General features: G+C 48.1%; 1 protein-coding gene across 2 annotated transcripts in view; it reads left to right on the top strand.

Annotated features, from left to right (window-relative positions):
- Positions 1–6,144, top strand: part of NUDCD3 (NudC domain containing 3) — a 94,783-nt gene extending 88,639 nt beyond the window's left edge. The window contains exon 6 of one of the 2 annotated variants that reach the window (XM_054695577.1): positions 2,685–6,144. In XM_054695577.1, the coding sequence (XP_054551552.1) occupies positions 2,685–2,711 (27 nt within the window). In that variant the 3' untranslated portion in view covers positions 2,712–6,144. Of the gene's footprint in view, positions 1–900 lie in introns of both variants that reach the window. The other variant, XM_037493007.2, reaches the window with a different exon arrangement.
- The last annotated feature ends 9,999 nt before the right edge of the window (positions 6,145–16,143 follow it).

The raw sequence follows: 16,143 nt of genomic DNA, 5'->3' as shown, positions 1-16,143 counted from the left end.
CTGTCTTGCTCGCTGCTCCCCTCAGCAGTGTATTTCCTCAGTCTGTCTGTTCTGCTCCCCACTCTGTCTCTGGTGAATCCTCTCACCCTCCCACGCATCTGGCCTGTACCCCAATTCTTGTATAAAAATAAATCTTAAAAAAAAAAAAAGAAGGTCCCTGTCAAGAGGGAGAGTACTGCAGCCTTGTCAGACACCTGGAATTTTCCCCACCTCTCAGTCCGTTCACTTTCAGATGAGAGGTCAGCAGAACTTTGTGTCAGAGGGTGGCCAGGTGAGGAGGGCAGATACGGGGAAGTGGGCAGGAAGGAAAAGCCTGTGGCACAAAGAGACTCCCTCATAGGCACCTGCAGTCCCCTGACCTAGGCCACACATCTTGGCCTGTTGCTACTCTAGTGGCAGATGGTTTGGTCTGGTCACATGCTGGCACCACTAGCCCAGCAGCAATGATCCTGCCTCCAGGAACTACAGATCCTGGTGGGTTTCTCCCTGTCAGTCGTTAGCTGGGTAACTCCCAGATTATCTGAGGGTGTAGGCCTCAATGCTGCCAGCCTACTCCCTGGAGAAGGGGAGCAGGGAACCCTCTCTGCACCTCAGTCAACCCCAAGGGGTAGAGATAACCCCCGTACCCCAACACCTCAGTCCCATGGTCTCTAGGCCCCTCAGGCATTTGGAATTCCTGGTGAGATGGGATAGCAGCTGAACATGAAGATGGGTAGTGCTTCACTGGTGGCAAGATGGGGGTGGGGGGTGGGGGTAGAGTTAGCATGTGGAAGCATAGTTTTGTGGAGGGTCTGTAGTCACCCCAGATGGGGTCCTCCTGAGGAAGCAGAGCGTATCCTGCTTGAGGATACACAGGCTTGGTGACTGTGGTTAACCTCTCTGTCTATTTTCTGTTTGTAGAAAGTCCATGAGATGCTGAAGAAGGGGTGGGACGCTGAAGGCTCTCCCTTCCGAGGCCAGCGATTCGACCCGGCCATGTTCAACATCTCCCCAGGGGCTGTGCAGTTTTAATGACCGAAGGAACCGAAACCCTCGCCAGTGGGGAGCCAGGGGCCTCAGCCATGCCCCTTGGCTCCCTGCCTGCTAGGGACTGTCTGTCTGGTTCACCGCACCATCCTTTCTTTCAAGGGGAGAACCAGGCCTTTACCCTGGCCTTGCATCTCCAGACTGCTCCGGAGAAGGGGGGGTTGTTCGGCGATGCTGAGCATGGGTGTTGGAAAATAGGAGGGACGTTCCAGCAGACCGCCGGGCCGGGCCTTGCAGCCCTTTGTTGCCCTGCTCTCTGCTTGCTGCTGTTAGACCTCTGCTTGCTTTTCTCGTGCTTGAGGGCAGGGAGTGGTGCCGGGTTTGGTTGTTGAAGCACGGGCAGGTGTGCAATGGTGGGCCACGTGCCTGGGCTGTTTGGGGAAACTCCTTGCCCCTTGATGGCTCACATGCAGTCGTGCTCTTCCTTGTGTAAATGTGCGCCGCCTCCCTAGCCTTGTCCTGTAGCAGAGAACACCAAGGTCCTGCTTGCTGGTTCTGGATGTTGGGAGAAAGTTCTTGCGGCCTCAGTGCGTGTAGGAGGACATCGGTTCTCTTCCTGCCTGATTAGTGCTTTCCTCTTGTGGGCCCATTCTTATCAGTGAGCCGACTGCGCTGCTTGGATGCTCTCAGGCTGGTTCTGGGTGCACTGATGGCTGGGCACCCTCAGGAGACCAGGCATATTAGCAGCCCCTTGGCAGTGTGCAGCCTTGGTCCCTTCCGGCCATGAAGTACAGCATCCCATTATGCTGAGCCAAGATCACTCTGCAGGGAGCTCACAGCTCCTCCCCTATGCTCCAAGGACCTGGAGACTGTGCCCCAGTCAGGGCCCTTTGTGCCTGGCACCAGGACCATGGGGCCGCTCTGTTGGGTGGTTACCTCGAAGATCTCCACAGCCTGCCATTGTGGACTTTGCCCACTGCACTGGGGGAGGAGGACCCATGTCTGGGTAGTGGTCCTTCTGGAGACTTTCATCTTCACCCGGATAGATGGAAGCTGGTTTATTGAAATAATTTGGGGGTAGGTTTCTGACTCACAGGCAGTAAGTGACAGTCCTGTAAGAAGCATCCCCTGTCCTCTAAGAAGCATTTGTTGACTGATGCCATCAAGGGAGGCACGGGCCACAGGTGACTGGTGGGAGCACTGTCAAGGAAATATGGAAACCTGTTATTTGCACTTGTCACCTACTCTGGTTGTGGGACAACCAGCACCCCTTTTTAGGGCCCCAAGATTTGCAGGTCTGTCATCCCATCTAACAAAAGGTCTCATGGCTGGCATCTGGGCGAGAACTGCTCTCCGCGTGTCTCTGTCTCACTGCTCCCTTGGCCATGCCTGTGGGGTTTCCCGAGTGACGGGCTAGGGTGTGCCACCTGCATCTCAGTTATTTGGGAGACTTTGGAGCTGTGGACTCCCGTGGTCAGTTGTCTTCCTTTCGCCTGATTTTATTTTCAGTGTTGCATTTCCCTCACCCTCACCTGCTGTAACAGTGGCACACAGGTGTTGGGAGTAGCAGATTCGGGGGCGGCAGAGGTGTTGGTTATACACACGTGACTGACCTGTGCCATCCTCACTGTCATCTGGTTGCCCTGTGCTCCTTGCTGCCACCCATGACCAGCCCAGCACCCTGGAGTAGGTGCCCTCTGCCTGTTTTCTCTCTCTAGACACGACAGCAGCAGAATGACCACTGAACTCCATCAGCTGAGGTTCGAGGAAAGTGGGGTATCCGCCTGTGACGTCGTCTTCGTCTCCGGTGTTGGTTTGCAATAAATCTGTATTTAAGCACTTCTGGGATCTGTGTGTGATATTTGCTACTGAGAGAATTCTCTGCGTGTGGTCATTATGTGACCTCTAATATGAAGTTGCTGCCCGCATTGCAGAACATGCCAAAAGGGAGAATTCCTAAATGTCTCCTAAAAATGTTTCCCATCTGGCCTGCACAATGGTTAGCCTTCACTCAGCTCAGAAGACTGATAAGCTTTTGACAAGGAAAAAAGAATGGTACCTGTAGCGCTTACATTGATTGCCAAATGGTTCTAAAAATCCGGGATGGATGCAGGATTCAGGGGCTTCAGCCACACGCTCTCAGGTGCCTCACTTACTTCCTCGCCCCAAAACCGAGGCCAGGTGTCTGGCTGCCCCTCTGGGCACAACAGAGGCACCCCTTCCTCCTATCAGGCTCTCCCACCTCCCACCTCTAGCCCTGCAGATGCCCCGTGGGTATTGCAAACATCATGAGTGAATGAAGAATACTTCAGTGGCTCAACAGTGGCATTACCAAACCAACCCCGAGGGCCAGAAATAACCTGCCCCCTAAATTGTGGGGGAGGAAGAACAGATAGGACTGTTCTGTGTGGAAATGTGTTTGGGAGGTGGCAGTTGGGAAACAGACCCTCACCCACTTCCAGTCTGCTCCCGTGGTGGGCCAGCTGGCCGAGAGCTCAGCCCAGGGTGGGATAGCGCCTTTCTGTGTGTAAAGAGAGTGGGGTTGTTGGAGCAGAAACTGACCAGCCCTGGATAAACACGCTCTCTCCCTTGGTCAGAGGGTGGCCACTGAAGCAGATCGCCTACTCCGCCAGTGCCTTGGACATGAAGCCCATGCCGAGGGGGTCTGGGAGGCAGGATTTCTGAGTTTTTTCCTGCTGGGTTCTGTCACGCATTTCCCTGGGTACTAGGGGCAGTGTTGCTGATGCTCACGTGGCATGGTTGGTAGGAAGTCTGGGGCCCTCACCTGCCAAACCCTGTCAGAATTCCAGGACTACAGAAAAAGTTACTCTATCAGACTCGGCTCAGTCCTCAGGCCGTCTTGTTTTTTGTTTTTGTTTTTTTTCTTGATTTTGTTCTGTATAGCTGAAAGCTGACCCGCCTATAGTAGGAAGAAAGTAAGTGCTGAGACTGTCAGATGCCTCCCTGCGTGCTGCTCCCCTGCTGTTCCCCAGTGCCCCCTGGCCTGTGGGGTCTGGTGGGCTGCTGCCTGCTTGGAGGACATCAGGAGGGACGGGGGCCCATCCTGGGAGAGCCTGACTCCTGGTGACTTGGTCTTGCTGGTGCTGAGGGGGTCAGTGTGTTGGGACATTGTTACACGCCCCCTGTAGACAGCAAGCCTGGTGGGCCTGAGGAGGCCTTAACAAGGTGGAAGTCTCCTGCTGAGAACACCTCCATCTTCCCTGAGGAGGAAGGATTAGGAGACTGTTGCAAGACACAACTGCACCTGGAGTCAGTCACGGGTTCTCTAGGGAATTCATTTGGGGCTCTTTTTGCCTTAGTTCTGACTCGCAGGAGGAAATCTTAAGCAGAGCTGGATGGGACCTCATTGGTCCAACCCACTCGTGGCGGGCATGTGGTACCCCCAAGACTCCAACTGGGCCCATAACCTGCCTTGTCTAGGAGAGCGGGGCAGGGGTGTGGGGGTAGGCCCAGTGGGTTCCTTGTGTCCCCAGTCCTGGCAGGATTTCCCTGACCTCTGCTGTCCACATCTTCCCAGAACAGGCCTGGTACTGGGGGACCATCCTTGGGTAAATAATGGGATAGAGGGAGGCCGCCAAACGTCATCCACTTACCGAAACCCTGGTGACCCAGAAGTTCTAAGAGAAGGATCCTGGAGGGCGCTCGGCCATTTCTTAATGGGTGTGGCCACTGATCTGCTGAGCACTCCTCCGAGTCCCAGTGATGGGGGTGATTCATCCAGGGCAGGCCAGGGCTGCCAGAAACGAGCTGCTGCGAGGAAAGTCGGGCCCCAGGGATGGTGTGCTTGACCCACAGTACATATGCCGCGGTTGTGAACAAAGTTTGGTGTAAATACAAACGGGAAAACCCCGGGTACTTGCTGGGGAGGGGTTGTGGACGAGCTAGTGCCTCAGGTGGGGAAGATTGACAGCAGCACCCTCAGGGCCAGGAGGGCTGCAGAGACAGGAGGTCACAGCCAAGATGCCGCAGAGAGCTGCCGAGGGAGGCAAAGGCAAAATGGGAAGGAGGAACTAGAACACTGTGCTCTTGCAGTCCTGCTGAGGGTCCCATATGTTCTCTCTGTTCTCAAGATAAATGTCTCCATTTCTGTGTCTTGGGAGCAGAAAGAGCATTAACTAGGGACCCCCTGAGTCGCTGGTGTGGAGTTTGTGACGACGCCCACGGGGATGCCAGTGGCTGATGTTTCTGGAGCACAGACGTCAGTGGATGTCGGGCAGCATGTGCACCATGAGGGTGCAGTCCACAAGGCCAGAAATGACAGGTCTGTTGCTCTGAGAAGTACCCACTCGCGTGACAGCTGGGGAAACCGAAGGTACCGGCGCTCCACAGCAGTGAAGCAATGAGTTTGGGGGTGAGGATACTAGTGTGTTGGCCTTTCATGTGAATGAGCCGCTTCAGGACCGTGGACGAGCCCCCTGAGTCCCACACCCCGCCCAGAGAGGGGCCTGGGTGGTGCCCCCAATAAGTCTCTTGCTACCCAGAAAGGGAGGCTGCTGTCTCGTGCATTTGAACATGAAGACTGGTGTTCAAGAGTTGGGTAGGAAAGGGAAATAAGGCATTTGGGGATTTTGTCCACCTTATCTCTAGGGTTTGGCTGTGGGGGTCCTTGGGGATACTAGCAGAGAGCCCCTGGTCAGGGGAGGTGACAGGATTCACTCTCCCCATCACCGGATGCTCACTCCATCCAGTCTCATCCCACCTTCTGTGGAGTTGTCTTCACAGGATTCACCTGGCAGTGGACTCTGGCCAGGAGACCCGACCCCAGGCCTGGACTGCGCCTCCCAGCCATGCTTGATGGGCTGATCCATCCCTGCTAGCAGAGGGTCTGCACATGGTGGACCTGGGCACTCATTTACCCCCTTTGATTAGGGGAGGCAGGCTGTGTTTCTGCAGTGTCATGTCAGAGGTCAGGGAGAACACTCCAGGTACCCTCTCAGAGTCAGCATGGACCCACACCCCCAGTGCCAGTCAGACCACACTGCCCACCCTGTGTTGCCACTGATGTAAAGAATAGGGATTTTCAACCGGGTTAGTGATCAGATAGAACACTAAGATGGTGGACAGATTTGAGGATGGACTCAAGGGCCAGGCAGTGCTTGCAGCCCCCACCCCCACCTCCAGGACCCAGAAATGGAGGGACAAGGGCAGGTCTTGAAGGCTAGGGTCGGGTTTTGGATTTAGACCCCAAACCTGGGGACTCCAGGAAGAAGTTTGGGCCTGTACCTGTGGAGAAGACAACGGGGGGCGGGGGGGGGGGGAGGGGCCAGGAAAGAGGTGCACAGAGACTGCACCTACAGAGGGCTGTAAGGTCGAGGCCCGGGCAGAGATGGGGTTCAGAGTGGGGGAGCTTGAAACTGCTGCCACCTGCATCCCGGGAGCCAGCTCTGCCCGGTTTGCAGGGGCCTTGATAAGCAGCGTTGGAAGAACAACCAGTTCTGAGAGAAAAAACTTTGAAAAGCAACTTCGACTCCGCATTCTCCACCTCCCTCCAAGGCCAGACCCCACCCTATAAAAGCTTGCCCTTATCCCAGCACGACCCCGACCCTCGCGGGGATTGGGGTGGTTGAACCTCGCCTGCCCAGGAGCGCAATAAATGTCCTGCCTGTGAGAAACTTAGCCTGGCTTTCCTTGTCTTTACTGCGCCAGTCCTTTCAAGGGTCAGTGCCACAGAGCCCCTCCTTTACCTCCTTCCATCCCTGCTGAGTTCCTTCCCTCCCTGGCTAAGCCCTACCCTGCCTTGCACCACCCCCTCCCTCCCTTTGGTCTCCCCAGCCTCAAGATGGGAATCTTGAGGTCCAAGAGCAGCCATACAGCCTGCTCTTCTGCAGACCTGAGGCACTGAAGGGCAGTGCCAGGCGGAGGCCCCAGCCCAAGTATGTAGGGTGGCAGTTCCCACCAAGGAACCTATTGGTCCCTGCGTCTCTCATTGTCACCTCCACCGCGGGCACAAGCATACCAGTGGTCTCCCAACCTCCCCCAGAGCCATCAGTCTCCTTGGCTGCGATAAGACCAACTTTTGGCAGGATGTGCCCATCAAAGTTTGCAGCCCTCTCTGGGTGTCCAGCGCCATAGAGGGTCAACAGAAGGGGAACACCGCTGACATTTCACCCATCTCCCAAGTTAGGAACATACCTGGACCCCTGCCAGCCTTGGCTGCATCCTCAGTGGTGGCAGCCACTGGAGATCCTGACAAACAGCATCACCCTAACCTCCCATCAGGGACCCCCGGCCTCTAGAGGATGTTTCTGGGCCTAATCCACTCTTTTCGCCTCTCCCCCTTCTGATTCCCCTCTTGCCTTCCCCATCCTTGCCCTTCTGTTCCTTTCTCTCTGGTCAGTGGGAGATACAGGTTTACAGTGCCCCCAGGCAGGCTCTGGGGTTCAGATCCTCCATAGAGAGAGGGGCTGGCCAGAGGCAGGTAACTTATTAGCAAGGAGGCCCCTCTGTGAGAGGGGAAGCTGGGAGCTCCTCCCCTTTAGGTGGCTTCTCATCCTAATCTTTCCACCCAGGAAGGGCAAAGGGATGCCCAGGGTGAAGTCACTGGTGGCCCTGTCTTCTCAGCCCATTGGATGGGAGCTTTGGGAAGGGGCTTGGGCCTGGGGAGTATCGGTGGTCGAATAATGCATCCCTTTCAAGACGTCCTGCCCTTCTCCCAGAGCCTGTCAGTGTGTCATTTGACATGATAAAAGTGACTTGACTTTGGAGATGTGAATGACCCTGTGGTGGGAGACAATCCTGGATGATCAGGTGGGCTCATTGTCATCACAAGGGTTCTTAGAAGAGGGAGGCAGAAGGTTGGAATCAGGTGTGATCATGGAATCCAAAGTCAGGGTGATGCATTTTGAAGATGGAGAAAGAGCCCATGAACCAAGGAGGACAGGCAGCTTCTGGAAACTGGGAAACGCAAGAAATGGTTTTTCCCTGCTTGATTTTAGACATCTGACCACCAGAACTAGAGATGATAATTTTGTGTTGTTTGAAGCCACCGAGTCTGCAGCAGTTGAGTACTCCTTTGGGCGTCAGCACTTGTGACCTAGACAGCACTGACAATCCTGTTTGCCTGGTGGTAGTGGATAGATTGTCCGCAGGACATTACTGCTGCCCTGGCCTGAGTCTTGCCCAGTAGTGGGCTGGCGTGGCCTGTATGGTCATCTGTACCTTTTCCCTGACACAATATGACTCATGAGCCTGAGTTCCAGGTTCCAACCTACCCTGTCCCTCCCTCCCTGTGTGACCTTAGCCAAGTCCCTTCTAGTCCCAGCCTGCCATGCACTCAACTTGGAGAATTTGTTTTTGTAAAGATTGATTGATGTATGCATATAAGAACTGGGGTGTAAGCCAGTTGTGCGGGGTGGGGAGGGGGTGAGAGGATTCACCAGAGACAGAGTGGGGAGCAGAACAGGCAGATCTACTGAAATACACTGCTGAGGGGAGCAGTGGGTGAGGCAAGAGAGGTCTGCTGCGCCATGTGAGTAGCTCCCTGGCTGGCTGGGGATCGAACTGGTGCTGCAGTGGCTGTCTTTAACCCCTGTGCCACTGGGGAGGCCCAATTGGAGAATTTGAACTGTGTTCCATCAGGTCCTGGCAGGAAGATGTGCCATAACACTTGAGTTCTGAAGATTCCGAGGACCCCAGAGCAAGTGTTGCTGGAGGTATGCTAGGTCCGGGAATCCACAGGGATGATGAGCAAGAGTGTGAGCCTGTATAGGAGGGGCTTATCCAGGGGGGCTGCAGGCACATGGGGTCCCAGGGCATGGAGGGAAGGGTGCCCTGAGCACCTTCTTATCTTACCCTATTGGCTGACACCTCAGGAAGTTTGGAGCTCGGGTGTGGTCCAAATGGGCTTGTCTGGAGGACACAGAGCAGAATAAAGGCAGGGGAGGAACTCAAGAGGGTTTTACATAGATTAAGACAATTATGCTTCCCTGGGATAAATTCCACTTAATCATAGTGTGTGATCCTTATGGTGTAGAGCTGAATTTGATTTGCTAGTATTTTTTTTTTGAAAATTTTTGCATCGTTCTTCAGGGATTTTGGTCTGTAATTTTTCTTGTGCAGATTTTGTCTGGTTTTGGTATTAGTGTAATGTTGGCATTATGAGATGTATTAAGGAACATTCCTTTTTTAATTTTTAAAACAATGTGAGCAAGGTGGGCATTAGTTCTTTAAAAAAATTGGTAAAATTCATTTGAAAAGCCATCTGGTCCTGGGCTTTTATTTTTCACATGATTTTTTGTACCTGTTTCAATTGCCATGGTTGTGATCAGTTTGTTCATTTCATCTGTTTCTTTTGGAGTTAACCTTGGTAGACTAAATTGAGGTTAAAAAATGTATCCATTTCTCCAAGGTTCTCCAATTTTTTGGCATAAAATTCATGTTACTCTTTGACAGTCTTTTGTATTTCTGTGCTATCTCCTTTGTCCATTGTGATTCTGTTTATTAACATTTTATCTCTTCTTTTTGTATTCCTATCTTCCCAAGAACCACCTCTTCATTTCATTGACTTTTTTGGGAACAGTCTTTTTGATCTCTGTTTATTTCTGCTCTCATTTTTTGTTATTTCCTTCCTTCTACTAACTTTGGGTCTTGTTTGTTCCTTTTATACAAGTTGTTTTGAGTGTGTTATTAGATTGTTTATTTGGGATTTTTATTCTTCATGTGGACCTGGATTGCAATTATTTTCCACTTTAAGACTGCTTTTATTTTGTCCCATAGATTCTGGTAGCTTGTGTCATTTTCATTTATCCCTTTTTAAAAATTTATATTTTGATTTACTCTTTATTCAGTTGCTGTTAAACAGCATGTTGTTTAATTTTTGTGTATTCATAATTTCCTTTTCCCCTCTTCTAGTTGCTTTCTAGTTTTGTGGTATTATGATTACTAAGAGTAGTAAGTATAATTTCTATCTTTGTTAATAAAACATTTCTCTTGTGTCCCAAGATATGGTCTATTCTTGAAAATGTTCCATGGTCACTTGAAAAAAATGTGTATGGAGTAGTTTTGGGGTGGAATATTCTGTAGATGTCTTTTGGACCTATTTAGTGAAGCTCCTCAATTGAAGCTATTATTTCCTTATTTATGCTTTGTCTTATTATCTGCTCATTGTTGTAAGTGGAGTATTAAGGGTCCCTAGTATTGTAACAGGGTGGTCCCCAGGAAAGGGGGAGGTTCCCTGCCCCACCTAAGGGAGGGTGGAGCTGAGCAGGAAGAGGAGAAGCAGAAGAGACTGAGGAAGGAAGCAGGATGGAGCCAGGAGACCTGGAGGAGGCGCATGGAGCCTAGAGACACGTAAAGAAACTGCGCTTGTCTTTTGGTCGTGGACTGGGTGACACAGATGTGGGTGAGACCCGTGGGGAGGTGACAATGGCAGCTTTTATCTTGATGTTGATTTTGCTCTTTTCCTTCCGGGCTTGTCTGGTTGTTTGTGACCCTTTGCTGTGGGTCCCCACTGGAAGATGCTTTAGACTTGTAGCAGGCTTTGGGGCCTTGTTCTGGGCCGATCCCATATGGATGGACTTTTACCCACGAGGGCACGGGTAACTTTGGGTGCTTCATTTAGAAACTAGACTCTTTGCCTTACCTGTATTGTTTCCTAGTTTAATTAAAGTTCCTTCCCATTAAAGTCTCCTATGTTTTGTGTTGATGCGGCGGATGGCAGAACCCATTTAGAATAGGCAGGTTTGCAGGGTTTTTGGGCTGCCCCTCTCCCTGTCCTATAACAGAATTACTGTGTTGTTATCAATATCTCTTTTAAGTTCTGTTATTTGTCTCATGTATCTTGATGTTCCATCATTTGTGCATATATGAGTTTTATTTCTTCTTTATGTATTAGACCCTTAATCATAATCGGGTACATCTCTTTCTCTTATTACCTTTATAATTGGAGATTTTATCAGCTATAACTGTTTCTGATTTTTTTTTTTTTTTGGTAACTATTTGCTTGTATTCCAGTTTTTAACTCTAAGTCTGTGCATGTCTTTGTTGGTCAGGTGAGTTTATTGTGAACAACACAAGCTTGGACTTTGTTTAGAAATCCAGTCACTACTCAATATCTTTGGTAAGTTCAGACTATTTACATTTAAGGTGATTTAAAAAAAATTATTTGTTTTGCATAGAAGAACTATGGTTTAGGCCAGAGGTAAGGGGGTAAGAAGATTCACCAGAAACAGAGAGGGGACCAGAACAGGCAGATCTACTGAAATACACTGCTGAGGGGAGCAGTGGGCCAGAAAGGAGAGATCTGCTGCAACATGTGGGTAGCTCCCTGGCTGGAGATCAATCTCAGGCCATAGAGGTGATAGTGTTGAGACTTAACCTCTAGGTCACCAGGGATACCCCATTTAAAGTGATGATTGAGACATAAGTTCTCATTGCTATTTTATTTTATTATTTTTTTAATAGGGATAGATTTGCAGACGGTAGTCTTTGCACCTGTTGAAATAATAGGAGCGTAGTACTGGTGAGGATTAGTATATGTAAAAGAGGACCTGGGCAGTAGGGCACCAAAGATTCACTTCCAGCAGATTCTGAAATTAGAAATTCCTACTGTGCTGTGGGTGCTAGAGTTGTGTGATGGGATTCATACTGATCCCCTCCTCTAGGCTAGCCCCTTGGTCTTAGTGTCTCTTAGAGACTTGTGTCTGCTTCCACTCCAGACAATTTTTAAATACTAGATGCAGCACTGGACATGGATTGTAGCTTATGTGGGGTCATGAAGCCAGGATTGTTCTCTTTTCCCACACAGAGTCTTATCCTGGGGTGTTTGCTCCTATTACTGATAGGTGCTTGAGCTCTAGTTTATTCAAGCCTTTCTTTGGGTGGGTGGTGGCAGGTGTTTTGGATATCTTAACATGGACTTCAAGTAGAAGCCTCATCTGGGAGGAAACCCAGGAGCTCTTACCCTATTTGGGTGACAGCTATTCTATGAGTTCCATCCCTGGCCAGGGAGGTGACCCACATGGCGCAGCAGACCTCTCCTGCCTCACCAGCTGCTCTCTTCAGCAGTGTATTTCAGTCAGTCTGTCTGTTCTGTTCCCCGCTCTGTCTCTGGTGAGTCCTCTCACCCTCCCCCCCACATCTCTGGCCTGTACCCCAGTTCTTGTATGCATAAATAAATAAATAAATAAATAAATATTTTTAAAAATAAAAAGAACCTCAGCTTCAAGCCAGCTGTCCTTGTTCTGTGCCTCCACCCCTACAGCTCTCTTAACAGTGTGCCCTCTGGCATGGGTGCCTGCTGTGCATTCTCTTATTCAGTGACATGCTGGGTCTCAGGAGCCCCTTTGCAGTCATGTGCTGAGTCAATATCCACAGGGGGCCCTGCACAGCAGCTGCTCCTCTCTCATGTGGGTGTACTGCCCCTTACCACTTAAACCTGCTTGTTTCCACTTTACATTTTCCCTGCCAAGCAGATTTAAGTCCACTTTACATTTTCCCTACCACTTCCTGCCTGAGGATGCTCTTAGTGTGTGCTGTCCTCTGTTTCACCCTCAGAGGTTTTTGGCTTTGTTTTATAGCAGTTTAGTTGTGAGTATCTGGAGGTGGTATCTTCACTTCCATCTTGCTGGACCTCCCCTGCATCATATGTTTAAGTGCATGGGTAACTTGGTAAGGAAATATCAAACAATTTTCTAGAGTAATTTACATCTTACATTCCCACCAACAGTATAGCAGAGACCTGGCTCTCATCCTCTATATATTTCCCTCTCAGCCCTGCTTAGGATACATTTAGCAACTTCTGATTTTTTTTCATTCAGTTTTATATATATTTTGATTTTCTTGAACACTTCCTCTTTCAAAAATATGTTGTTTCCAAGCAAGTGTTTGGATATTTTTCTATTGTCTTTCTTTTAGTGATTTCTACTTTAATTCCATATTTTCAGAGGACATACTCTGTGAGATTTCAATTCTTTTAAATTTGTTAAGGTTTGTTTTATGTGCAAGGATACGGTCTATCTTGGTGAATGTCAATGGGTACTTGAAAAGAATGTACCTTCTGCTGTTGTTAGGTGGAGAGAATGTTCTATATTTTTTGATCTTGTTGGTTGATAATTGTGTTCAGTTTTCATATCATTTTTATATAGTACCTTTGTCAATTGTTGAGAGTGCCCATTTTTAATTATAGATTTGTATATTTCTCCTTTCAGCTCTACTAGTTTGCTTCTTGCATTTTGAAGTTCTGTTGTTTGGTGCATATACATTTAAGGTTGCTACATGTGTTTGGTACACTGACCTTTTTGTCATTATGTAATGTCCACCTTTGTCCCTAAGTGATTTTCATTGCTCTGAAGTTTATCTTTATTTAATGTTCCCACTCCTGCATATAAATAGTAAAAATAAAAATAACTTTTTGATTAATGTTTTCATGATATATCTTTTGTCATTCTTTAACCTTAAATGTATTTCAAAGTGAGTTTCTTGTAGACGGAATGTAGTTAGGTAATTTTTTAAAATCCTTTCTGTCAGACTCTATCTTTTAACTGGTATATTAGACTATATACAATTAATTATTGATATGCTAGATTTTACTCTGTCATTTTATTATTTGTCTTCTGTTTGTTCCTTTTGTTTCTCATTTCTCTGTTTCTTTTTCATTGCCTTCCTGTGGATTTCTTGAAATTGTTTTTGCAGTTTTATTTTATTTGTAATGCTTTTTAAAGGATATTGCCTTGTATAGTTTTTTAGTGGCTTGTATACTAAAGTGGCTTGTATACTTGTATACAAGGCTTATATTACCTGGTATAGTTTTGTTTTTTTTTTTTTAATCACTTTGAGTGAAGTAGAAACCCTACTTCTGTTAATATCCTTTTATCCTCCCAAATTTTAAAATATGATAATCTTAGTTTTTCCTTTACATTGAGGAACCAGTCAGATAATGTTCAGTTTTTTGCCTAGCCATAAAATATGATTAAAGAAATTCATGAAGTAAAACAGTCAGTGATCCTTATTTTTATTTTCACCCTTTTATTGATGGAGGTCTCACCCTCCTCATCATCTTTTTGTTTAGAGAACTTTTAGCTATTTTATAAATATAGATCTGATATTAACAATCCCTTTAGTTTTTCTTTATCTGAAAATATCTTAATATCTCTTGCATTCTTGAGGATAGTTTCACTGAGAAAGGAGTTTGCAACTGACAGTTCTTTTAGTACTTGAAAAAAAAATGTGTAACTCACCTTTGCCTGCCATGGTTTTGAGTGAGAAATCTGCTGTTTCAAATGATGTTCCTTTCAATATTGTGTCATTTCTCCCTGGCTGTTTTTTCTTCTTTGTCTTCAGTTTTCTGAAGTTTATACATGTTTCTTCCTGTATATTTCTTTAGGTTTTCCTTAAGTCTTTTGTTAAAATTTAAACTTTTGCAGATATTGTTTCTTTAATTATTTTTTCCTCCACATTCTGTCTCCTGACTTCTGAGAGTCTGGTAATATGAATGATGTATCTTGTGTTACTCTTCAAGTTTGCTGACTGATTCTGTCTTCTTTCATCTCCACTTATACTATCCAGTAATACTTTGGTTAGTATATTTTTCAGTTCTATAATTTTTCCTTTTTTTAATAAAAAAAAAGAAACTTGTAAACTGCTGTACTTTTCTACTTCATTTATTTGAGGAGGATTTGTGATTGCTTGGTGAATACTTTTTGATCACTGCTTTAAAATCCTTGTCAGATAATACCAACATCTGGTTTATCTTAGCACTGGCATGAATTGTCTTTTTTCATTCAAATTGGTATGCTGAAGGATTTTCTATTGTGTTCTGGAATTTTTTATTATTATATTAGGAAACTCAACTTTATTTAGGCCTTCTGTTTTAGCAGGCAGTCGTCTTTTTCAGGTTTACAGGTTGGTTCTGGCTTACTTTTGTGAGTTGTAGCCCCAGTGATTAGTTTTCAGAGTCCTTGCAGTAGTGGCGGTGCCTGCGAGGGCAGATGTGCTCTGTGATGCCGGTACTCCATGTGGTGCTAGTGGAGGCTGGGGAGACACAGTACTCCCTCATCTCAGCATCTGGTTGCCAACTCTGTTGGGCCTCTCCTCTCCATCCTCTTTGGCCTATAGCATTCCTGCTATTTGTCTCTTTTGTCAAAGCTAGTTTGCTAGCCTGGGCTTTGTGGGAGATAAAAAGGCAATGCGGGAGATGTAGGGCTCTGTTATTCCCAAGTTCTCAGGTCCCTCACCTGTCTGTCCTCTTCTTTCCCACTTTCAAGATCTTTTTATGGGTGACTGTTAAGTTATCACCAAGAGGGAGGAACTGGCCATTGTTGTGGACCTGAAAGTCCAGTTCTGGGGCTTTTACCATCACAATGTCTTCTCTATAAAACCAGAGGCCATAGTGACTCCTATGTGACAGCTTGACAGGTGGCAGCCCACACAAAAGACACAATGGCTCTCAGCCTCCAGAAGGTTCAAGTCATCGTGAGGGTGGTAGAAAGGAGGCAGAGAAGAGTGGGGACAAGTGGGGGCAAGTGGTGCTAAGCATCCTGAAGCATCAAGAGCCTTTGTGTACCCACAGGGAACATGGACCCTAGCCCCACAAATCCCTCCATCTCATGGGGCATAAAGTGCAGGGACTGTTGAGACCTACCATGGAAATGCCCGGGCTCTAGTATATGGAGCCAGAAGGATGAGGGGAAAAAAAGAGTGGAGGAAGGAGTGGAAGACAGGCTGACTGGGGCCTCCTCAGGGACCTACCTGGGTGCTGACATTTGTCTCTGGAGCTTCTCGGGGACACCTTGCCTCACTCAGGACTTTGGGACCCCTACAAGTGACAGGGGAAGGCAGTGCTGGGCATAGGGCCAGGAGGAGTGTCTGGGGTTATGGTCTTCAGGTGGTACAAGGACGAAGCCACTTTTCTCAGCTGTTATAGTCTTGGTTAAAAATACCCATTTGCAAAATCAGCTTCTAACCTTGTTGCTAGGTGGAGTTCAACCCCAGAATTGCCATTTTGTGCTAAGTTGGCTAAGCAGTTTTTCCTGAGAATCAGACTCTCAGCCTCAGGCCCAGGCATTCACAGAGGCACAGGGAGACAGGCACTTTCTCATTGCTTGAGGGGACAGATAGGGCGCGTATCACATCTGAACTGCAGGAGGCTGGCAGCCTGCAGATGGCGGTCCATGCTCCATGGAGAATTTGCAAAGGTAGCACATAGGGCTGGCATTCCCA

This window comes from Talpa occidentalis, unplaced genomic scaffold, assembly GCF_014898055.3.
Source record: "Talpa occidentalis isolate TD23 unplaced genomic scaffold, MPIMG_talOcc4v2.1 talOcc4.10, whole genome shotgun sequence".
Lineage (NCBI taxonomy): Eukaryota > Metazoa > Chordata > Mammalia > Eulipotyphla > Talpidae > Talpa > Talpa occidentalis.
The sequence above is the reverse complement of the archived record's forward strand: the minus strand, read 5'-3'. Positions and strand labels throughout refer to the sequence as shown.